The following is a 25,548-nucleotide window of genomic DNA, read 5'->3' on the forward strand; positions in this document are numbered from 1 at the left end:
GCTGCTCGGCGCCGCTTCGGGTTGTCGTCCGCGCGGCCGGTCTGCTCCAGACTGCTCGCTGGGAGAGAGGGCCGCGGTGTCCTGAGGACCGTAGGTGAGGGTTCGCTGCCCTCGTCTTCTCGCCCTTACCCCCTCCGATCGCCGAGATATTTCTCAGTCCATTTTGACACGGACTGCTCATTGTACTGTCTGGGAAAAGGATATAACGGTTCTCGAACTCTTCCGGAACACCACTGGCTACGTCGCTTACCTAGTCGTCGACGTCACTCGCTCACTCCTTCTCACCCATTCACTCACCCCGAGCAACTCACGGTCTATGAGAGAGACACAGAGACGCCGTAGTAGTGGGCGCTTCTGCATTCCGCCCCATCGAAATGCGGCCGCCGCGGCCGCGAATGAAAACCGCGAATTTGTGTCCAGCAACGGAACGCCATAACCACTGAGGCACCGCTACCGATTCAATCAATCAATAAATCAATCAACAGTGAATGTCACTTCCGTGTCGTAGCTGTACTGTACCGCGGGTGCTTCAGCGAACACTTTCAAAAATTCCTAAACGTTACCTGTGTCAGATAGCACAATTCCAGTTCATAAGCTGGCCTACTCGAAGGGGCGGACAATACTTTGCAAAAGAAATGGAAATGCATAATCGACTAATTAACAAAAATTCACTGATAACGTTTTTACCTAATTACATGCATTATGGCCCATGTTGCAATTTACAAATTCTAGTCGTGGAATTCGCAAGGCGGATCCAGTTGGAACGAATTCTCAGGATGACACCAGTTTAGAGATATTCAATTCCCGAACTTTGCGGAGAAATGCACTGGCGTTCCATTTACTTTTGGGCTTCAGTGTATAAAACAACATTTTGTTGAGAAAGTAACTGGAACGTCAATGCATTTCTCTGCAAAGTTCGGGAATTAATATCTCTAAATTGGTGTCATCCTGAGAATTCGCTCCAACTGGATCCGCCTTGCGAACTCCACTGCTATAATTTGTAAATCGCAACATGGGCCATAATGTAATTAGGGAAAAACGTTATTAGTGAATTTTTATCAATTAGTCGATTATGCATTTCAATTTTTTTTTTTGTGCAAGTATTGTCCGCCCCTTCGAGTAGGCCAGCTCATGAACTGGAATTGTGCGGTCTGCCACAGGCAACCTTTAAAAATTTTTGAATGGGTTCGCTGAAACACTCTGTATATCATCAAACAGCGTGACTTGTGCTAGGGTCAAACAACCTCAATACAAGCCAGCTCTTTCATTGAATTTACTTTGAGGTCCATTTGATTAAATTAAATGCTGGAAACTCATTCGTGTGTTCTTCGTCAAAAAAGGAAGAAGGCATTCAAAGAGCAATAACAGCACGATTCATTGAGCAGTGGAAGACGCTGCGTCGATTTGGAGCACGTGTGACGGGGAGCAAGGCTGTAGTTTCACTACGATGCATTTATTCGTATTCCTTTATTCGTATTCCTTTATTCATATTCCTTTGTTCGTCCTGCACAAGATATTGGTACGGCTGGAAGGCAACTCGTCGCTCTCTCTTTAAACAGAATGTGAGAAAGAGAGACTCAAATTGATTGGTTGTATAATTGTATATAAACAGCCTAGTCACGAGGATATGAGTCTCCGGGAGCGTCGTTGTATTAGCAACGCGGACGCGCTTGATGACAGTGCGCTGCAAGACACGCCGGCCGCGGCTGATGATGCGCTCGACAGCGGTGAGCTTCGCACTGGGCGGCTGAAGGAAAGCGTGGCAGGTTCGCCGTTTCAATGCCATAAAGTTGTGAATCAGAAAAGCACCCACCCGTGCGGCGAGTGTTTGCGGGCCCCTCTCCCGGTGGGGCCATTTTGGCAGCGCTCTGAATAAGCGCGACTGGTCGGTGGGAGGTGCGGGCAAGACGCGCACACAACAGCACGTGACCTTCGGCAGCCACAAGCAGCCGTGCGTCTCTTCTCTCGTCTGACACTCGTCGAAGCGGTTTTGGTTTAAGGGAGCGAGTGGTGCCTTTGTGTTCTTTCTCGAGTGGCTTTTTCCTTCTTTCTTGTTCACGCATTTGCTGCTCCTATCGCGTGTGTGGACGCGAAATTAATGCGCGGCGATAGCTGCACCTCACGAATGACTGCGTTGTCGCCAGATTGTCCGTAAAATGATTTAAAAAATTAAATTATGGGGTTTACGTGCCAAAACCACGATCTGATTATGAGGCACGCCGTTGTGGGGAACTCCGGAATAATTTGGACCTCCTGGGGTTCTTAAGCGTGCGCCTAAATCTAATTACACGGGCGTTTTCGCGTTTCGCCCACATCGAAATGCAGCCGCCGTGGCATGGATTCGATCCCGCGACCTCGTGCTTAGCAGCCCAACACCATAGCCGCTAAACAACCGCGGAGGGTGCGCGTAAAATGATTACTGACTGAACTTAATGTCAAATGTCTCACTTAGAGGGGGCGTGCCGTCTGCTGCATAGACCCTCGGTTTGGCGTGGCTCATGTCGCGCCAGTGTCTTTATGGTTTCACGTCCCCAGGCTGCATTGTGCACGCGGTGTGAAGAGTGCCGCTATTCCTGAGGTCCATATGAAAGCCTCCCCCCGGGAGAGTAAAGTGCGAAATTTCGCGCCAGAACGAGCAACAGGAAGCGAGGGGAGAGCGCGTGTTTCCGATGCGCACGCGCATTTCACACGAACGAGGCGGATTTCCCACTTTCGAGGAGCAGTGTGTAGATCTGTGGCATGTAGTGCACGTGTGAAGGGAAAAAGATGCGCGAACGCACGATTTTGGTTTTACGCATGTGCAGCGGCGTGGCGGTGGCGCACGACCGGCGTTGACGCACTGGCGCATCTGTCTGTAATGTATGGGAGAGAGGCACACGCGGGACCGATGACCGTACACCGAAGCCGTCCACGCGCGCCCTTTTGTCGCGCGGTTCAGGCCGCCTAAGGAGGCAACTCTGCCTGCAGTAACACATGCAGGAGCGATGCCTACAGCTGTTGCTCCTCGCCGAACGCTCACATGCGCCTTGTGCCGCGGCAACGGCGACCTTGGCCGACCGACCTGTTTGCACAGGCGCGAGCGCCGCCGCCGCTGCGCCACGTTGATCCAACTGCGGAGTCGTGGGGGAGAGCAGCGGGCAGCGCTTTCCTCGTGGCCACGCGTCTTTCGGGGCCACGTGCGCGCGCCACGAATACCGGCGCGAATCTCGGTGGCAGCGGTTTCTTTGCTTCCTGTCTCACTTGCATCGCGTATAGTCTGTCCTGCGAAAAATTAAATTCCGCTGTTTCAAGTCCACGACCGATTGTAAAGCACACGTGAATGGTGGTGGGGCGGGGGGGTAGGAACGATAGAATTCTGGGGTTTTAGGTGCCAAAACCGCGATCCGATTGTGAGGCACGCCGTGACTCGGGATTAATTTTTTAAACACCTGGGGATCTTTAACGTGCCCCCAATGCACGGGGCACGGACGTTTTTTTGTACTTCGCCCCTATCGAAATGCGGCCGTCGCGAAGGAAGGCGAGTGACTCAGGATTAATAATGACCGCCTCATTAACCTGCGCCTAAATCTAAGTACACGAGCGTTTTCTGCATTTCGTCGCGGTCGGAATGCGGCCACCACGGCCGGGATCGAACTCGCGACCTCCAGCACATTAGTGCAACGCCAAAGTCACTAAGCTATATGCGTCGGGTAGTCCGCCTGCACGCCTATACTGTTTGATGGCGTTTTTTCGAAAAAAAGAAAAGAAACCTTATTCCTGCCTACTCAGCTCAGGAAATGACACGTCGGCGAAGGCCATCGCTCATGTACGTATGCTGTCCAATAGAATACTTCCCGTGATCACGTGCACACCAGACGCTGGCAGCCATTCCGTAAAATATCCAAATAAACGCGGTCCTCAATATGTGCAATCTTATTTGCGCTATTCCCCAGTTCGTCGTGGTCTCGCTCTCATCATTGCTCGTTTCCTTTCTCCTGTTTATTGTCGCCGTGCGTATGTACGCATATAGATACCGCGAGTTCACTGCATTGCACTGAACAAGCAGCTGTCCTGCGCATCCGGAGAAACGGTAATGTTTCTTGCGTACTTGTTGTTTGTCTCTTGTGCCGTCGCCAGCAATGTGCAGTGTTCGAGGGCAGTGGACTGGACACGCTCGCGAGCCTGCGAAGAGGAGGTAGATGCGCGCCCGCGCTCTGACCCCGCGGGTCGAACGCCGGCTGCTAGGGAACAGGATGCGCGGCCTGCTCCGCCGACAGTATACGATGATGTCACTGAACCCTATTGGTGTGTCGAAACTTGCGACTGCATGTAATAATCCCTTTGTTCGGCCGCAGTCTGCTCGAATGGCGTTACAACGGCGGACACATTCCAATGCCAGCTATAGCTGCAGCAGCAGCGATCCTTTTTCGGCTACCAACGTTTTTTTTTAATTATTATTTTTTATTGTATTCCACTGTACTGTAGGCCATGCTCAGACCCAAGCAGGAGTGGATTCATGAAAAAGAAGAAATAGAAGTACCATCATGAATGAGTATACATATAGTAGATATACATGCGCTATATCGAACAAGCAAAAATGACAGACCTTGATAAAGCGTTATCACACTAGTCAAGTGCAAAAAAAAAAAAAAAAAAGAGACGTTGTACAAATATATATATACAAGTATGAGTACACATACATGGACATGATGTATGGCTTTAGGAAATTTCAGCTTGACACTAAAAAAGATATGGTCGCCGTTAAGTCACACGATCAATTTAACTCAAGAAATAGCTTTCAAGTGTTCGGGAGGTATTTCGCGCTTCAAAAACTGATCTTGGAAGCACATTCCATCCAGAAATGGTCCTCGGAAAGAAAGCAATGCTTACATGAATTCGTCCCGGCAAATGTATAGACTATTTATATTTCTACTACTATATTTCTACTATACTATACTATACTATACTATACTATACTATTATACTATATTATACTATACTATATACTATGGTATTATACTACTATATTTCTACTATTTCTATGTATAGAAAAGCTATTTGAGATGTGTCAGTGCATTCGTGATGAAATGCTTACCTGGTAAGTCTGAAAGGACGCAAGAACGAGCGACTGGTGGCGACGCCCCCTTGAAGTTCGCGCACCAGCTCTCCGTGACGTCATGGATTCTGACCGGGCCTAGTCGATATTCGATAGATGAAAGCCGATTGAATTGTGCTCTAAAAGAGCTAAAGACTGAAAGTTAGCGTAATTTAGAGAACTTTTATCGAGCGATAGTTGCCCAAATGTGAAAAAATACTTTGAAATCTGTGACGTCACGCTGACACACTGACGCTGGGGTATTAAGCGCGACATTTTGCATAATGTAACTTTTACCTTCAGTTTCTTTTCTAGTAATCAACATCTTATCGCCAGAATAGTGATTATAGTGTTTTGAAAGAAAACTTCATCAGTCTATATTGGTTTAGTGTTTCTCTTTAGCGTCCCTTCGATGCTTGCTTTTGTGTGAGCAGAGTCCTTCGTGTTGTTAAAGGGGCAAGATATGATGTGGCAGTTATCTCCAATTGGCCGTTCGATGTACTTCATGCAAAAAGGCGGGCGCCTTTTCGGCGCAGCTCTGTAAGGTAGAAGCGTGGCTATAAAGTGTAGAGTCAAATCTTTTATATTTCAGAAATACGATTATAACTGTCCTTATTTGTATCATTTATAGCTGCTGTATATCTCTTTTTGTGTGTGGATAGCAAATCTCTTAGCGGAGGAATCGCGCGAGACTCTCAAAATTAACTGATGCTACGAGCACTTGCAGTGCATACGTGGCTTCGAGATCAATGAGAAAAGGCTGGAATCGAGAGTATGATGGAATCCCATTGGGGCCGGACGACGCATGATGAAAGCAAACAAACTGATCACGCAAGATATTTAGTAAGGTTAACGCTTCCGTTAATATGAGCATATATATCACGGGATAATGTGGAAACGCAACCAAGAGAGAATGGGTCTACGATAAGCCCGGATAGCGCGCTGAGGATGTAGTTGAGAGAGCGAGAAGGATTGAAGACCGTGGGAAGGACCGCAGGGGTCATATTTCGTAAATGAGGGTTTCTTTTCCATTCTCTTTGTCCTTCGCCAGTTGGATTGGACACCGCCGTAAGGTGTTATCGCTGGGTGATAAGAAAAGAATGGAACGTGAAATGAAGTCATTACCGATGGGGGCGAAATACGAAAACACCCGTGTACTTAGATTTAGGTGCACGTTAAAGAACCCCAGGTGGTCAAAATTTCCGGAGTCCTCCACTACGGCGTGCCTCATAATCAGAATATGGTTTTGGCACGTAAAACCCCATTGTTTAATTAATTTAAGTCATTACAAAATAGGGCCCACGGCGGCGCGACGCGCTGCCTTGTTGGCTTTTCTTTTGACTTCGCACCTAGCCGTGGTAGCCCAGTGGCTACGGTGTTGCGCCGCTGTGCTCGAGATCGCGGGTTCGATGCCGGGCGCATTTCGATGGGGGCGAAATGCCAAAACGCTCGTGTACTTACGTTCAGGTGCACGTTTTAAAGCCCAAGTGGTCAAAATTGATCTGGTGTCCCCTTCTACGACGTCGCTCATAATCAGATCGTGTTTTGGCACGTAAATTCACAGAATTTCCACTTCATATGACAAAACTGGCTGCGATGCCTGCTGATCACAAACATAATAACGGGTCGCGATTTACCTAATTGCGAAGCTCTCAGATGTGGCCGCGAGGGGAAGTCCGGTTGTGCAGTCTATTTTCTTTGTTTTTGATATACGTGACCTGAATTGCCGGTCGGAAATGGCTCAGGGCGCACATTCCGAGCTGCGCCTGGGTCCGGGAACCGGCGTCTTGGAGTAAGAGGGAAGTGTGGGCGCTCCAGCGAATCCGTTGTCGCCCGTGAATCTCGCCGGTCCTCCCCAACGTTGCCGTCACGTCGGCGTCGCGGAAGCGCCGAGGCCGGACGACGCGGAGCCTTGGCATGGCCGCGCCAAGGACGCCGCTTCGTCCTCGCGCGCCCTTCCCCTTCTGTTTACAGAGGAGTCGGTTTACGTGGTCACGCCTTGAGGTCACGCCAGTATACGCACCGCGCTCTCTCCTGGAGCCCGCCTGTTTTCCTCGCGGGGCGTGCTTCCGCGGCTGTGGAGCCCTTCGAGGGCGTTCGACATCGATCCAAGTCCCATCTTGGCCCAAGAGCCAAGCAGCCTTGTCGCCGCTCGTGCGCGCCAGGGAGGCAGAGACCTCCTGTGAATGATGCGCTTGCACAGCCCGGCTGCGACAGCCAGCTCTCCTGCTCTGGGATAAGAAAGCACTGCCCGTCTCCTATGGACTGCGATGCCTTCACGAGAATGGCCTAACCCTTCTTCACGAGCTTGCCCTGCGGCTGTGATCGCTCGACGCCTTATCCTGTCATCCCCTTAATCGACACGTCGGAAATTCGACTGGTCCGATCGACTGAATCGAACTCTGTTGCCGTTGCACACTCGATATTTTAGCGCTTGTCAGCTGTCCCGTACAAGTTAACGATGGCGAACTTCACCTTTTGGCGAACACCCTCACACTTTCCATGCACCCGCCGTGCATGGAAAGGCAGTCTTGGCCTTAATGAATCAATACGTACCTCTCTGTCATGTGCACGAGAGAGTGTCAAATGCTGCTTCTGGGCTCTGGAGTCCTCGGCTTACCGAGAGGCAACGCGCCTTACTGGTGCGGTCAGAGCACCTTCTAACCTCGACAGTAATACGAAGCCGCGCGTGAATGCCAGAAATCTACCGTTTTGCCTCGAAGCCGCCAGGGAACAGCACGTCGCTTCGGAATCGCTACTGTCAATGCTTTGTTGTTATTTATTTCTGAGGTTGGCCGTGTGACGAGCGCATAGGCCTGCTTCGCAAGCGCCGCTTCTAAAAGACTGCCGGCGTCGCTTTCGCAACGTCTCATCCGGCGTGGCGCGGCCCCTATCGCGCAACGCCGCCGATTGTCCGGCGCATCCGTCAGCCCGGCCAACGTCGGCCGGCGAGAGCCTCGCAAGACGAGCCTTGTGCAACTCGTGGCCTGCATATCGCGGCACGACACAACAAAAGCTGCCGGACCCAGTTCGAGGCGGCGGAAGCGCGGCACCTTATCCGTTTGCTGCGCGCAGGTACACGCCGCGCGCCTGGCACAGCGGGCGTATGTAGTCGATTTCGCTTGTGCCATTTCGGCGGCGCGGTCCTGAGTCGTTGACGCATAAAGTTGTAACAACGTCCGTTTGGCGGAACTGCACCGCCTAACGGATGTTGTTACGACCAATCTGCAAGCAGCAAGATAGTCACGGAGGTGTTTCTTGTGGCATTATTGCCAGCCATGCGTTATCAAGGTGCACCCGTCGGCAGTGGCCAGAAATTCTTTTACTGCGGGGAGGGGGCGCTTTTGACAGGAGACGGGGAGGATGCGGGGATCGAGGAGGGAGGCTGCATACTAACGCAGAACTTTCGAGGGGTCACGTTCCCGGTGGGCCATCACCTGGTTACGTCACTGCTCGTCGGCGCTCACGCCTAAGAAATGAGTCCGTACACTCATGAGCGAATATTTCCAGCTATTTCAAGGTGGCATGTCGCTCGTCAAACGAAACAGCTGCATGTAGCTCCGACGTTCAAACGAACAACGCTGCGCGCTGTCGTATGAATAAATAATACAGACGTAAAAAGTGTGGTCGAGCTATATGCAGGTTGTCGTCTATCATCTGCAGTATTACTCTTATTATTATTTGGGTGTGTTTGTCGCTGATATCAGGCCATAGCCCGGCCACTGAACATTCGAGGTCCTGCAATTGATAATAGTAATAATAATATTCTTAATAGTAATAGTAATAAATAGAAAAGCACAAACATGTTTAAAATAAGAGCAGTGCTTATGATCGGCTGGAAGCGTCAGATGTGTCACACGAAAGCTTTGCGAGTACGCACCCGACGCGAATACGAAATCTTGTTTGTTAGCGTGTAATTTCACGCCACAAATGATTCTTCCGGCGAAAAAAATTGATCACGTAGAGTACGAAAAAAAAAAAAAAACATCTGCTAACCCCCCCCCTCCACCATAAGATTCTTCCTTAAAAAAAAAAAAAAAAAGAAAGGGAAGGGGGACCATCGTACCAGCGACATGTACAGTTATTGTGCGCTGTGTTCAAGTATATGTACAACCAACTAACCCACCATTTCGTCCTGAGAAATTGCGCTTATGTTTATTAATTAAAGCCAACGTCTTTCTTAGCGCCTTTACCACAATTTTTCAGTATCGGGTAAGTTTGAACCCTCTTTCCTGAGCTACCCGCCTTGGTTGCTCAGTGGCTATGGTGTTGGGCTGCTGAGCACGAGGTCGCGGGATCAAATCCCGGCCACAGCGGCCGCATTTCGATGGTGGCGAAAACATCCGTGTACTTAGATTTAGGTGCACGTTAAAGAACCCCAGGTGGTCAAAATTTCCGGAGTCCTCCACTACGGCGTGCCTCATAATCAGGAAGTGGTTTTGGCACGTAAAACCCCATATTCTTTTTTTCTTTCCTGCACTCACTCCGGAGGTAGCACAGATCCGCGCCAATAATAATAAAAAAAAATCCATCGACGATTACGATGCTCCCTAAGGCGAAATTTGAGCGCAGCCCATACGTGTTTTCATATCGCGATATATAGGCTGGCGCGGACAATCTGTATCGCGCGGCGCATTGCAAACGGAACGAGGTGTGGCGCGACTGCTCCGCTAATCGGGATATCGCGAGAGGGAGCGCGTGGGTGCACGTGGGCGCTATTCACAGCAGACACTGCATACAGACCTCCGCTCATGCAGCGCTTTGTTTCCATTTATGGTATCGGTCGACGCGGTTGCCGCATGCCATCGGTGAAAAGACCGCGGCGCGCTACTCTGGCGCCAGTTCCTAGCGGTCGTCGCCACAGGGCCCGTCTTGTGGTACTACGCTTTTCTTCCCATGATTTCGTCATACCCTTGTCCTCCGCTTTCTGCCTCATGGTTGCGCTGCACCCTCTTCCTTCGCTTTCCTCCTGACGCTGTCTTCGCTATCGCTTTCGTCCTATTGGATTTGGAGTCGGGCTTGTAGGACGATCGGAGGAACTTGGGCGACAGGACTAGGCGAGCAGGATTTATTTACATTTGAACATGGGATACATTTACACAGTCTAGCGTGACTCCCAAATGGAGCCCGCAAGAGAAGCATACAGCAATCGAGCACACAGCTCACGAGTACATTTCGAGCACAGAGCACGACGACGAGCACCAGCACCCTATTTGTCCCTAGGTGAGGAAAACGTTCGACTAGTCAATTCGTAGAAAATCCTCGTGGGCGCCTTTGTGAGAAGGTGGTAGGGGTTTTACGCACACACATGCCGCACAGGTTTCGGTGCTCTCTCCGAGGACCTTTGCAGCGCAGTCGTCGTGGTATCCATTGTCTTGCGTCCCCGTAGTCAGGTGTTCACGGCCGACCCCAGCCGGCGCCTCTAAATTCCAGAGCTGCCTTTTTCCTGTAGTCGCCACGTGTGTCTGCAGACTGTAACGAATCCTGGGGCCCCCGTACCGCAAAGCACCCTTTTGCCAGGGCGGCTCCCCCTGCCACAGAGAGACCATGACGACCCGGCAAATTAACCAACAATGCACGGGGCGCCAAACACGTTTGGCGCCCCGTGCTCGGTGACGACCGGCCTACTGTCGTCACCGATCCTCCAAACGAGGCGCATGGTCGGTTAGCGCTGTCCTAGCTGGTTCTCTTCGGGGAAGATAGCAACGTTCGCAGCTGCAGCTGGCTGAGAAAACCTGCAGGTCCGCAACTTGGCAGGCCATTCCTAACAGTCCCTCCCTGCGCTCCGCGTTCGCTCGGTTAAGCCGAGGGACGACGCCGACGCGAAACGCAGGAATGGCGCCTAATTTATTTCATCACAGCGCACAATTAATCGCCAGGGACTGACAGAGTAGAGACACCACAAAGCGCCTAATAACTGCGCCCTAAAATATTACACCATATTCAGGTTTGAATTCTGTTATTTTTTCGCACTTTTAATATACAAGTCTGAGAAGATGAAAGGTATGCGCTGTCGGTGCTTTCTTTTATGACATTTGATTGTGGGCTGCCGTTCTCAAAATCCTGCGGAATAATTTTGCCAAGAATGTAAGACCTAGTATGAGCAACTTTAGTGATAGAATGGTGTGACAATATAACCAGCATATACCGCATGTAATATAGCATGGCGTGGCATATAGCATACATATACATAAATATATACGGAGCCTCACGGTGACGGCGGCAAAAATTCGCTCTAAGTATCCATATAATAGCTAACGCAATGAAACAAGGTTGAAAGTTGGAAAGGCACCGCCGATGTGGGGATCTCAAAGTCAGAAATCTTAGTAAGGAGTGATTACGGGAAATAGGGAGACGAGCTCATCAAGAACACGAGCCCCGCATATGAGACACGGCCTGTTAGAAAAGCGACTGCATATGGTAACGTTGCGGATTCGGCAGCCGTGAGGCGGAGATATTATCGTGGAGGCTGTGTTCTGGTAGTTAATATGCGCTCCGCCGTGCGCCCGGCATCAACAACATTTACCCACATGATCTTTCTGCGATTATTTCTATCTGTGATTCCATTTCTCCGCATATTTTTGTGTCAATGTCAAGCACTTGCTTATACCACGCTGCATTTGCTGTGCAGCATTCAACAAGAACTGTCAGCTCATAGGTGATCCTTTCCTCTGGTAGAAGAGACAGAAAATTGTGGGAAAAAAAAAAGAATGAAAAAGAAAAACTGGCCATAATCGAAGCATGCGCGCATTTCCCCGCAATATCCTCGGCAGTCAAAATCGGCGTGGCGGGTGTTTCAAAGCAGTATCGGACAGTCCGAGTGTCTCAAGTGGCTAAAGCCGATGTCTGTTCGTCGTTGCTTCCCTTGCATTCCCGGAAGGTGGGGGTGGGGGGTACGACAACGACGACGACTTGGCCTTCTCCCATCAAGTTTCACTTCGCTACGCCGGCTGTTGCAGCGACGGTGCCAAGGCTAGCCGCTGCCTCGCTGTACGACCGCCAGTAGTGCGCGATCCCGCTAAGTAAACCGCGGAGCAAGGGCTTGCGGGGCGATGCTAACCGTTTTGCTCTTTCTTTCCTGACAAAAGACCTCCTCTGCACATGCGAGCGACGCGTGGGTGAGAGCGGCATTGAACCAGCGAATTGAGAGAGGAAGCGGAGTGACCGGAGGCGAGCGAAGAACTGCGAAGCAGACGAGCTCGGGCGGAGTGCATCAGCATGAGTCCGCGGTAAACAAGTAGTCCCACTCGTGTAGCAGACGACGCGACAGCGTTTGCGGGTGCGCATGCGCTTTTCTCTCTCACGCAGTCTTTCCACCTTCTCATGCGATGCCTCGCTGTCCTCTTTCGTGGCATGGCTCTTCATTTTTACGTTACTTCTGGCAGCGCGGTTTTGGAAGGTTTTGAGCGATTTATGTGCGAGAAGGAGCGCATAAGAAGCCGCTCGCGCACTATCGTATGCTGCTTCTTCCTCACGCTGCCCCTCTCCTCTTTTCTTCTGACCTTGTGTATGATGTCCCAAACTTTGTGCAGACGCCGCTTGTTTGTTTGTTACTCCTTCGTTATTCACACATTTCGTCATTCACCCACTCGCCAGCGAAAGCATGGTGGTACGCACAGCTCCTTGGGCATCGCACTAAGGTTTTCTTTGCAAACGCAAACAAGTCGTGCCATGTGAGGTAAATGTACTCGTCTCATCGACGACAAACGCCTGCAAATAACTTTTTATGATGTTCGATAACTCTAGCACTTAGCTTGTCTGCATACAATGCTTCTAGGTTTTTACCGTCCATTTCGGGAAATTGCGTAATTTCCTTTATCTGCAACTTTTTCCATCATGCTTATCTTCTGCTTGCAAAAGTTACCATTTCATCGCCGCTGCTAGGGCTCGTCACGCGCCACTATTGCGCTACACATTTCAGTTACTGTGCACACGTTTCAGAAGATTTGTGCTAATTGTAACTGCCGAACAGTCAGCATCCAAAGTTCGAAAGTTGTAACTCAAACTGCAGAAAACAAAAACGCTCGTGAAGAGCAGACGACGACCCCCGGGGCACGGTGCTCCGGGGTGAGCAGAACGACGCACGAGCGCAGCGGTGCCAGCGCCATCTATGAGGGAATATAAACAGCGGTGGACGTGCCTATTTTCGCGTTCAGCGGAGGAGTACGTTGTCAGCGCCGGCGGTATTTGCGAGATTTGGGGCGGAGGGTGGGAGGCATGTCGCACTGTGCTTGATCGGTGCAGGCACACTTCCCACACTTGTTGTGTTAGCGTTATTATTCGCTATTATACACAATTCACAAGAACACAGCCGGCTGGTATTTCGGCCGCGCGTGGGTTCAGATGGCGACCTCGTAACGTCGGCCATCCTAGTGGTCGATTTCACTTCGCGGCCAGCATACTCTGCGGCGACTGCAGCAGAGACAAAGGGATTTTCAAGGACTTCCGTGTATGTGTGCAGCAGATATTGATTTTCCGCCTTTTGCGCGCTGCGCGCGTGTAAGGTCGTCCTCGACGCTCGAGCGCAGTCGCGCTAGCAGTCCCAGCGGCTTTGCCAACCACCGCGAGCGACCGCCAGCTGCTCGGTTGGCATGGACTGCTCCGCGCGTGACGTCACGGCGCTTCCGGGCATGCGCATTCGCGCTCGTCCGAGCGAGTGGCAGCCATCCTCTAACAATGGCGTGAATGTGTGGTGTGTGCGTGCGTGTGTGATTGCGTTTTATATGGGTTTCCACGCGAAATCATGTGTTCTATCACGCCCATGACCCAACTAGAAATTGTGGCTGATGTTTACTGCGATGGACAAACGCTTTCCGGAAGGTAAGCTTCTCTTTTTTGCAGAGTAAAACGTGCCGATAGCGTGTAGCAAGCCGACAATGTTACCGTGAATGAGGACCTCGCCGATCATATGGAACAAAACGCGATCGGCGCGGCGGTTTTCAGATGCGGTTCTGTTGTCTTGTTTAGCGCAGTTAGCACAGAGCAGAAGACAAGCCAATCCTGTAACTGTTGTGCACGATCGGCCTGTCTTTGTTTCTATTGTCGCGTACTGCAACAGTTGCCGCGGCACCGTTTCGGTCAACACCGGAGTACCTGCGGACGCCGTAAATTTGTCATTGCATTAACATAACTTGCAAAAACGTAATATCCTTTCTTTTTACCGCTCTCAACTCATTCTTGCATCATTGTGGTTTTTTTATTTATCTCCTTTAGTGCGTGTGTACGTCCTTTGGTGAATTGGTAAAACTTTCCGGTACGTTGTTTTTAGAGCTGCGCTGCTCGGCCGGGCGTGTGCGCCGACCCGCGACGTTTTGAAGTTCGCTGCTGATCGAACTTGTTTTCACACGGAGTTGCTCAGCGATGCCATGTGCGCGATTGTTGCTTTTTCAGTGCAAATATGCTTGTTCCGGTGGTACTGTCAGTTTTGTGTAGGAGCGGTAGTGCATCAATAATACTTGCGCGCCCAAGCGATGAAAATTTTGTGTCCCTCAAACCGTAATTGTGCCGGCTGTGTTCTGTAACTCGCAGCTAGTAAATGTGGACTGTAGGGGATATGAAGTACTTTTGATGTGTAGTTCTATCTTCCTGACTTAAAATGGAAACAAAATTTTATTTGAAGCGGTGAAGTCCTTTCTTTTCTCCCTCTTTCTCTTTCATGCATTTTGATGTTGTGAGCCTTTGATTCCTTACTACACGCTCTGTCACGTCATAACTCGCGCGCGCGGCGCGTTTCGCAAGGTGAGAGCCGCTTTCAACGGCTTGACGCTTGCGTACAGATGCTGCGTGCCAGACGCGTCGTGTTGATTTCTTGGGGAAACATTTGAGAAGTGAGTTCAGCAGCTGTGCTAGCTCTCTCATGGAGTTGCTCCGGCAGGGTGAGGGACATTACACGTCCCGGTTTTTCTGCACCGTTCAAACCATATTTTACTGTAGAGTTTACTGCTAGTACGAAACTCTACGGTTCAAACTTATTACACGACTTCAATGCCGAGGTACCGCCGTCACACGGGCACTTTAGATCGCTGTCGAAAGCGCTCTCGTGACTTCATGCGCAGAGTTCCAGTATAGCACCTGGCATTAAATGTTTAACAATGTTGTTATCAGTCACGATGTTTCGTGACTGCCACTTCATGCGCCGGTAACACGGCTGCATATTAGCGGCGTTAACGGGATAACGCTTGTTCCAGTGAAGTCGTTCGATGCTACATCTATGGAGGAGACGAAGCGTGTATGAGCGTACGTCGAAGGCTGCAGCACAAACCGCAACCTTTTTGTTTTTCATTTGCAAGAATTCGTAACATGTACTTTTTATAGCTCATCCATCACCCACTGCAGGCGCTGGAATATTTTTTTTTGCCTTTTTGGGGCCTCCTGCTTGTGTTCAATCAAGAGGGCATGCTTTGATGACTACAATACGTCTCGGGGTTGTCGGAGGATGTGAACTTGGCTCATACTGGAGTAATGCGGGAATTAGCGTAGCAACATTTCCTGCAGACTATGTACGGGTAGTTAGTTACCCAGCCATTACTAGGACGGCGAGTAAAGTGTACAGCTGCAAGCGTGCTGGCACACAGCACTGCGTTGCGATGTTGCAAGCACCCACGAGTGGTTAATGTAGAAGCGCTGTCTGGCTTCACGTGCTTCTGGCCAGGCGTGCCATTTCAGTTCAGTGCACTCTTCACTTGTTGCAGCCTGCCAGGATTTAGTGCACGCTTCTGTACTTCACATTTGTTTTTCAGTGGCAAGCATTAGTGCATGAGTAAGCGATATCTGTAAGTTTTCCGCAAGTAGAAGGCATAGTATAGATTACACCTGAAGGTGTAATACCTTCTCAGCTGTAAACAGCCAGTGGCAGCCACATAAAATATTTTTTCTTTGCATTGCATAACATTAACTTGCACAACTAGTTACTTGGAACGCAGCCACTGCCCAACTGAACGTTTTTTGAAGTTTCGGTTATTCATTTCTATTGGCACTGACATCACATGCTGGAGAAGGCTAGGTGAAAGGGAGAAGACAGGTCTTGCACTCTCACGCAGTATTATTCTGCTTAAATTGTCTTTTCTTTAAATATGGCTACTATCTCTCGAGATATAAGTGCACAATAGCGTGGGGGATAGACCATTCCCACAAGTTGTTCACATCTCAGATTTGAGATTTCCTGTCCAATGTGTATGGCTTTCCATGCATGACGAATGGTGCATATATATTGTGAGATTTATGACCACTTTAAATACTGGACTAGCCTAAAGTTATTAGGATATTGTTCTGATATGCTATGAAGATCTGCCATGTTGGCTTTGTCATTTCGTTATGCCTTTGGCACTACTAAAGGAGCAATCCTTTTGTTTTTCATAACCTTTTAGCTATTGAATTAGCCATGGTAGCAGCCCTTCATTATGCAGAATTGGGCTATCTGAAGCTTAGCTTAAAGTTTTTGTTGTGAGATGTTTTTTCCTCTAAATTCATGCCAAGTGCATAATTTTTGTGAGATCAGCATGTCAGATGTCTGTCAGTACCCCAATAGTATATTTTATTGCATGCATTAAACCCAGATGTCCTCTTGCCCGAAAAAAAAAGGATGGTAATTTGTTTCACGTATGCTCCAAGCTGAACCCACAAACAGTGGTGTAGGTTTTAAAGGTTCAGCATTTGACCTGTGACTTTAGAATGTCTGCACATGTTTTGTGGAATTTCATTGGCTAAGTAGCAGGCACAAATTTAAGGTTAGAAGCTACAGCAACACCACTTGAGCATGGGATGTTTAATGCCAATGTATTCTTACAATGTGATTGCATAGGCACCTGTTGCATTTGATGAACTTAAAAGATGTCCTTCAATGATTTTGCATCTGGTTGTCACCATTCTTTTAAAGCTTAGTATTATTATACAGTGAAACAACAACAGAAAGTGATGCAATAACCATGTCAAATTAGTAGTAGGTAAATGTCAATGACCCGCCGTGGTTGCTCAGTGGCTATGGTGTTGGGCTGCTGAGCCCGATGTCGCGGGATCGAATCCCGGCCACGGCGGTCACATTTCGATGGAGGCGAAATGCGAAAACACCTGTGTACTTAGATTTAGCTGCACGTTCAAGAACCTGAGGTGGTCAAAATTTCCGGAGTCCTCCACTACGGTGTGCCTCATAATCAGAAAGTGGTTTTCGCACGTAAAGCCCCATAATTTTAAATGTCAATGGGAAATTCGAGCCTAGTCTAGGAGCCCATAAGGCAAAAGCTGCAGGTTAATTCCCCATGCTGCTGCTTGGTGATGTTTTTGTGCCCATTCTGATGTCAATAACCTTGAGGGAACTGTTATGACTGCCCAGAAAAATGATCTTTCAATCCTGTAAACCATGCTGTCCTGCTGATAACATTTTGCCATGATTCCTTCATCCTTGAAGGCTGGATGCTGCTGTGTTAGAGGTTTCTATGTTCACATTGATTCATTTGAAATTATGGTGTTTTACATGCCAAAACCACGATCTGATTATGAGGCACGCTGTAGTAGGGGGCTCCTGAAAGTTGAACCACCTGGGGTTTTTTAACGTGCGCCTAAATCTAAGCACACAGGTATTCTTGCATTTTGATGGGGTTTTGCATTTCGCTCCCATCGAAATGCAGCTGCAGTGGTCCGGATTCGATCCTGCGACCTTGTGCTTAGCAGCCCAACACCATAGCCACTAAGCAACCATGGCAGGTGCATTGATTCGTATAAAACACACTGTAGGAATTGTACTTAATAAAATTAAATCACCTTTTATTACCATTTCTTTGATGGAGGCTCCTGGGTAGAAATCTACTGTAAAAAACATACTTCAGTTGCTTCTGTATAGCTATTTCATTAATTACTTCATTTTTACTATAGTGAGCTTTTAAGAAAAATTGATATTTTAATAAAGCTCTCACAAGCATGTATTCTGCACACGTATTCAGCAGAACACACTTTTATGTGACCGTATAATGCTAGACCAGTGTGAGTGGCCGTAAAACATGAGAGGAGGAAAAAATATGTGCAGCTGTGAGTGACTATCATTTCTGTTAGGGTATTACTACGAGCTGATGATTCACTGTGATGGCACAGTGACTGTGGCCTCTTGATGCTGAGAATGATGGCACAGGTTGTTTCTTTTTGTAATTCCTCATTCTCAAGAAGCTGAAGTGCAGAAATGCTTGTGTTTGAAGGTTTTGGTGCACATTGAAAAGACATCCCTTGGCCAAAAACAATCTGGAGCTCTTCACTGGGGCATCCCTCTTATGGTTATGCAACTTTCAGACATAATTTAGACTCTAGATTTGTGTTTGTGACCATTCTGTGTATGTGCTTCGTGCAGTGATGCCGGAGGCATGTCGGGCCTGGGCTGGCAAAGCGGGGGTGGCCCCGTGAGCCAGCAGCAGCAGCTGTCAGTAGTGACCACGGTGTGGGGAGTGACATCCACCACGCAGAGCGCAGCGCCTTACGCGCCTGGGCCCCCCCAGGCTAAGGGGGGCCCGTATGCCCCTTCTGGCTACCCATCAGGATCACCTCTAGGCCCCAACAAGGGTTACTCACCCGTGCCACCTTCCCGACAGCCTCCCAATGCATATGCTGGGTGAGATTCTCTTGTCATGCACTTTTTATGCTAGGCGGCTCTAAAACTTTCAAGGCTGTCAACAAGGCTCAGCTTTAGCCATCACCAAGTTTTGTATGTATTATGGTGATGCTCTATGTCACTTAATTGTGCGTGGCTACTGTAACAATTTGATTTCAAATTCTATTGCTTTTCACCTGTAGGCTCACTCATCTGAGCTGTTACATTATCACCAGGATCGGCTTGTCATGAGCGGTGAATGATAAAAAAGGAATAATGTCGAGCGAAATGAATCCTTATACTAGCCCTGTTACATTAGAAACGTTAAGGACTTGTATTTTAACTAAATGAGTTGTGCGGATATTGCGAGATGAAGATTCTCAAAAGAGAAAAATGACACCCACCTGAAAGTGGCTTTGTACTATTTTAAGGTCAATGCCACAATTTGTGGCCATGTGATTTAGTGAAATGTATTCCACCTATATAATTCAGGTGCCTTAGTATATTTCTTTCATACAGGTGGTTTACTTTTAGTCATTCTTTTGGAATGTACAATCTTATTTCAGTTTACTGTTGTTTCTTTCAGGATAGGTGTTTTGTTAGCTTATTTTCGCCCTTACTGTTTATCATTAATAGGTTTGTGGCCATACACAATAGCTGTGGTTGCATATTATCTTCATATAAGGTCTCATTACTTGCAGGTTGGTTGTGCACTCCTGAATTGTTTTTCTTCTTTTTGTGCACACACAAGCCATATTGGTAAAAGCAATAGTAGTTATTGCTTGTTGCTCTTCCTTGATCTGAAATTCTAGCTTGGCAAGTTACGGTGAGGTGCTAGGACATTGCAGGCTAAGAAAGGTGCCTGATCATTTCATCTATGCCTTGTTACTCTAGCCAGTAGCTTGTTTTGTCATCTTCTGAGATAATGTTAACAGTGTGCTTTGGTGGTGTCCAGATATTAGAGCTCAAAAACAGAAATGAAAGGCTTAACTATTTACAAGAATACAGGACGTATACACCTTGCAAGCGGCATGCCATTTGTTTTAGTGCAAAGGTGTTTTAAAAACAGTACATAATGTATAACTGCATAATGTTCTAACCAACAAGCAGGTATTAGGAAGTGCATGTTAGGCACAGTCGCAGTCTTGTAAGCGACGCTGATTAATGTGTGAAGTATGCCATCTGGGCACCAATCATCAGGGAATTCCATGATGATTGATGCTCTTAGGACATCTTGGTTGCTTATTGCCTGCTATGTTTTGTTTGTTTAGGTATGGCCAGAATCCTGCAGGCATGGCTGGTGGCATGCCTGGTGCCATGGGAGCTGCTGGACATGGCACAGCAGGTGAATTCCAGACAGGTCCGTCAGCCCTCAGCACAGCAGCCCTGGTGGCTGCGGCCACTGCTACAGCTACAGCTACAGCAAGTGTGGTTGCTCTCCAGGAGCAACGGCAGCAGGAAGTCATGGGTGGACAGTATGGACAGGTACACACTCATTGATATTTGCAGTGCTGTGATGTTTAGCTATAGAAATGAAAGCTATACTTTGTGGTAACTTGTCTCCAAAGCACAAATAAAAAGATGCACATGCAAAAGAGAAATCTTATCTACAGTGCCCAACTGTCAAACCTGTAATATCTTTAGGGACTGTGTATGCAGAACACTTAGTGATCTTACTTCTTGATGTTGTTCTAATATACAACTCAAGAGAAGGAGATGTGTCCTGCTTATGTCTTAAATAAATCAACCTATTTTGCTTTCACTGTCTAGAATTACCAATGCTTCCTCCTCACAGTGTGAATTATGCTTTGCTCCTTTTTCTTCTAGATGGGGGGCCACCAGCAGTTTCCTGGCGCAGGCTATGGGGTGCCTCCTCAGCGGGGTCCTCCGCATGGTGCTGCAGCCGCTGGCCAGATGGGAGGTCTGATGGGACCAACTATGGGGCCCCTGGGGGCAGCCTCCAAACTTGGTGGTGCGGGTGGGCCTCTTTACAACCAGCAACAGCAGCCACCACCCCGCGGCAGACCCTACCCAAGCCCCCAGCAGTACCTGGCACATAAGCGACACCAGCAACAGCAGCAGCAGCAACAACAGCAACAGCAGTATCCAGCAGGGCCCATGCAGGGGGGTTACATGGGCGCCCCACAGCAGCAGTATGGGCCCCAGTACCCAGGGGCAGCCGGTGGGCCATTTCCCAAGCAGCAGGGAGCTGGCTACGGCGGAGGCGCCCCTGCCTCTCAAGGAGCCCTGGCAGCCTACCACCAGGGGTCTCCCCTGCGAGGTCGACCCCCTGGCCAAGGCATGCCCACTCCAGCTGCCTACCCAGGCACTGCACAGGGAGGCCAGTACTACCAGCAGCCCATGGGTCCGCAGGCGCAGTATGAGCAGCAGTTTATGCAGGGTGGCCAGTATGCACCACATGGCTTCCAGGTGTGACCTTCCTTCCGTTTCCCACTGGTAGAGTGGTGCCAACATATTTGAAAGTGATCCTCATAACAGAACTTCTTTGCTAATATGTTTGACCACAATATTTTGTTTGCATCAATGGCTTCTGCAGTAACGCTTATGGAAAAGTGGATCTTCATTTTTATTGCCGCTCATGTAACTAGTGCCATGGGCACAGACACAAGTTCTGTTTCGGCAGTTAGAGTTTTGTCATAAAGGGCCCCTGAATCACCCTGAGCTTGAAATTTAGCCACATAGTGCCTGATGTGTACTAGTATACATTGAACATCTAGCTGCAAGAATTTTTTGAAATGGTGCAGTAATAGTGTTGATTGAATGAGTACGTGGCTGCTGCCATTTCTTGCTACCCTTCCCCCTCGTGCCCTCTCCCCCTTGCCGCTTACTTAGCTAACTCTGCTTAGTGCAGTGAGAGCTATGGGTTGCGTTGGCACACCAGAGGAAAGGCGTCTCCCTTGTCCACCCCTAATTGCCCTCCGCATGAAGCTGACTTCAGTGGAAGCTTGATAAAACGTTCAGTGGCTCACAATGGGCGAGACCCCTGACATTATCGAGGCACAGTTGGCTCGTTCATGTTAGCACTGTCGTTCCTCAATGGCTGACCAATCGACAGCTTTTTCCCCTGGTGACATCAGCTGTAGCACCCTGTTCACATTATGATGTGCGAAGGAGGCACCGGAAAGGCCAGGAGAGGAGCATAGGATTGTTTTTTGAATTTTTGGCATTCCTACTGAACATATAGCACTGCTGCATTCGCAAGAGATCATATAACGGTCACGGCATTCCCTATACGATAAGTCGATAAGTACGTTTGTTTGAAATGTATAAAAAAAATTTCGAAGATTGTTTAGGGGCCCTGAAATTTACATGCAGCTGTAATAGGAGACGTGTACTTAATCAACTTGCTAGTCACTCAGCTCAAAAATACACTGGCTCTCTGTTGTGCATAGCTTTATGTAATGACATAATGCATAATTTGCACTAGTATGTAAGTATGACACGCTGACATGCTTTCTTTATGTTCTACTGACAGCAGCGGAGCATGAACTACCAGCACTCGCCCATTCCTGGCAACCCCACTCCACCACTGACCCCAGCATCGGGCATGCCCCCATACCTGTCTCCAAGCCAGGACACAAAGCCTGTGTTCCCTGATATCAAGCCTCCTCTGCCCATTCAGAGTGAGTTGAGTTTGAGTATGATATAAAGTTTTTCATGCTGTCGTGTTTAAGCTTATAAAGTTCCCAAAATATGAACACCAGAAAATTAACGGACGTAAACAATAGGTGTTCACTGAACATTCTGCATTGATGGAACACCTGTTGAAATGAATAAATATGGTCTGTCTCATAAATTTTACATCAGTTATTTGAACCTCCCTTTTATCAGACCATGCTCAAAAGCCCTGAGGGCACAAATGCATATTAAACATTCTATTTGATTCAAATGCCACATAATTCAAACTAGTTTTGCATGTTCATTAAGGTTTGAATTAATAGATGTAGTCTGGATTCAATGCGTAATTATAAAAACACCAAATTTCACCTTTCTCTCCCTCCCCCCCCCTCACCTGGTAGTATACCAGTCAGCATTTGTCCTGCTGTTGAACTTTGCCGTTGCTGTGGTGCAGTCTTCTTTGTGCTGTGATTAGAGGACCTAAGGTTAAAAATGGAACCTGGTTGCTGTTTGATAAAGGGCATCAATTGCGAATGTGTCAAACCACATGCATGCTTTACTTGTAGGCTCCTCTCTGTTCTGTGAATTTTTTGTCTCGTTTGCCATCATGTTGCTTGATCTGTCTAGCACACTGCACCCTGCATGCATATTTTGCAGCTGATGCCTGCTCTTGCTGCGACTAGATCAAAGTCACTTGAATGCATTACTCCTTTGTTGTCTGCAGAGGATGACGAGTTGCGCCTCACATTCCCTGTGAAAGATGGCATCATCCTGGCGCCCTTCCGGCTGGAGCATAACCTTGCAGTCAGTAACCACGTGTTCCACCTGAAGCCCTCGGTGCACGAGACACTCGTCTGGCGCTCTGACTTGGAGCTGCAGCTCAAGTGCTTCCACCATGAGGATCGCCAGATGCACACCAATTGGCCTGCTTCAGTACAGGTTGGTGTCCTGCGGCATTTCTATTTAGTTTGTGGTTCTGCTACGCTCGACTCTCGTTACAATGGACCCTGATAATCCGACAAAAAACATCCGTTTTACCTGAAGTCCGTAATATTCAAAATGCCTCACTTCTGAAATTTTTATCGTTATGTCCAACAACTTTATGGCAGAAAGTGAGTGACGCACATCCGAAGGAAAGAAACAAAAAAGGGTCACAGCTTCGCTTGAATAGTGAACCATCAATTGCGATAGCAAATGAAGCAAGATAAACGTAGCAGCAGCAGCGAGCGAATTGACCTTTGTGCTGTCTCTCGCTTCAGCGCAAACTAAACGTCGAGAGCACAATGTATACGAAGCTACTGGCACTGGGCGCACTTTGTCCACATCGCAGATCACTTTAAAGATACGGGGGTCGCGCCACAAGCAGCAGCCGGCGGAGTAGCACCCCTCTCTCTCGCCTCCCCCTTCATGCCTCGAGCGCAAAAGAAGATGCCGCATTTCCGTCCGGCCTTCCTCCCTTGAGTGTGCGATATTGAGCCATGATTGTTGGCTGACCCTCGCAAGTTAGTTGTCAGCCCGTGTCGATAAGGCAAAAGTACGTTTTATACGCCTGATTTTGAAAAAAATTGCCGCTAATTTGGCCCGCTGTTGCCCATAGTCCGTTTTACCGTGGTCCGTTAAAAGTGAACTTCATTGCATTAATAAAATACTGTATTTACTCAATTCTAACATGCCCTGGATTGTAACGTGCACCCATTTGCCGTGACCTAAAAAACAGAAAAGTCCTTTACAGTACTGTGCACCTCATTCTTTCATACAGAAATACAACTTTCTCTCATTTGGAAAAAAAGATTTACTCCCAATGCACTAAAGTTGCGATAAATAAAAAAAGTCGCAGCTTCGCCCAAAAGGCGAAGCATCGATTACTATAGCAAATTAGTAGACAGCTATACGAAAAGTAAGGACAGTAGTTTTATCGGCCATATAAACTTTTAAACATTCGCTTGCTTACTAACTAAGTTAACAAGCATGGTGTCACGCGCTCGCAAGCAAACATGGAATGGCTCACTCAATGACTGCGGAAACATTATCAAAACGCTGGAGTGAGGAAATGCGGCAGCAGGAGCGAGCGGATCGACATTTGTGCGGCCTCTTGCTTCAACGCGAACTAAGCGACGAGAATGCAGCGCAGTGCGCAGACTCTGTCTCCAATCGTAGATCGCTTTCAAGATAGAAGCCGCACAGCTGCGTGCTACGTAGCAGCCACTAGAGTCACTGTATATGCCTCCCGCAGTGATATGGCTCCCTGCCGGAGCCATATACAGCAACTCTAGCAGCCGCTGGTGTAGAACGCCTCTCCTGTTTGCGCCAGTCCCGCACGCAACTTTCGGGAACTGCAAACGCCCGTGATATGCACCGATTTGTAGTAATGGAGGATGGACTACTATAACGCCACAGCATAGAATTCTTGACGTGCACCAAATTTTTCAAAGAATAGGCTTTTGAATGAAGGCTAAATTGAATGGTTTCAGTTTTCAAAGCCAGGCATTCTGTGTCACAGTTTGTTGAACAAAGAATACTTAAACTTAAAGGTAGTGGCAGGCTGGCAACTTATGATATTAATTGCAATGTCTTTCGTCCCCAAGATATATACGCATTTTTAGTCTACTAAGCTTGTCAGTACCACTTTTTGAAAGCATGGTAATCTATGTGGCCAGTCTTCAGTGCATAATTGGTGTCACATTCATTGGGCCTGATATTTGCAAAAAACCAAACATATTGAAAGTCTTGTTATGTTAAGCAAGGAGTATTAAGACTTACTTAGTCTAACAAAATGTGATAGGAAATGTCATGTGCCTATAGCTTTAATTTAAGCCATAGTGTTTGCGTAATTGGTGATCAGAAAAGCCATCTTTGTTGCCTGATTATTTAAGTGCGTTTTTGTGCCCTGCCTGTGCTCAGCTTTATAAATGGTTGTGTAGACTTTTAGAGCTTCATTTATGATACTTTTCTGTTTGAGAACAGCCATTATTAGAACTGCTCTAGAAATGCTCGTGAGCATTCATGAGCCCAATGAGCAGGTCACAACGGCTTTGCTGAAGCCGACAAAAGCCATCACTTGAGCACATTCAGAGCATTTTTGGGCACACCTGTTCACCCACTGGAAAAGCCCATGGGAACGTGTACCTGTTATGGTGGCTGATTGACCATTGTTCTGGCTGGCTATGATGGCTACGTACCAGAGGGACTGGAATGAAAAAGTTCAAATTATACTGTTCTTTATTGAAACTTTATTGAAGATATTTGGCCAAAATTAATCTGGCGC

The 25,548-nt window shown here is 48.1% G+C and overlaps 1 protein-coding gene across 6 annotated transcripts in view; it reads left to right on the top strand.

The window, feature by feature from the left end:
• tna (Zinc finger MIZ domain-containing protein tonalli) overlaps nt 1-25,548 on the top strand; it is a 312,918-nt gene that overhangs the window by 259,846 nt on the left and 27,524 nt on the right. For 3 of the 6 annotated variants that reach the window (XM_075669850.1, XM_075669841.1, XM_075669819.1), the window contains 5 exons: nt 18,408-18,665; nt 19,916-20,129; nt 20,472-21,074; nt 22,141-22,288; nt 23,008-23,222. In XM_075669850.1, the coding sequence (XP_075525965.1) occupies nt 18,408-18,665; nt 19,916-20,129; nt 20,472-21,074; nt 22,141-22,288; nt 23,008-23,222 (1,438 nt within the window). Of the gene's footprint in view, nt 1-13,362; nt 13,895-14,309; nt 14,328-18,407; nt 18,666-19,915; nt 20,130-20,471; nt 21,075-22,140; nt 22,289-23,007; nt 23,223-25,548 lie in introns of those variants that run through there. The other 3 variants (XM_075669833.1, XM_075669860.1, XM_075669829.1) reach the window with 3 other exon arrangements.

The sequence above is a fragment of the Dermacentor variabilis genome, chromosome 1 (assembly GCF_050947875.1).
Source record: "Dermacentor variabilis isolate Ectoservices chromosome 1, ASM5094787v1, whole genome shotgun sequence".
Lineage (NCBI taxonomy): Eukaryota > Metazoa > Arthropoda > Arachnida > Ixodida > Ixodidae > Dermacentor > Dermacentor variabilis.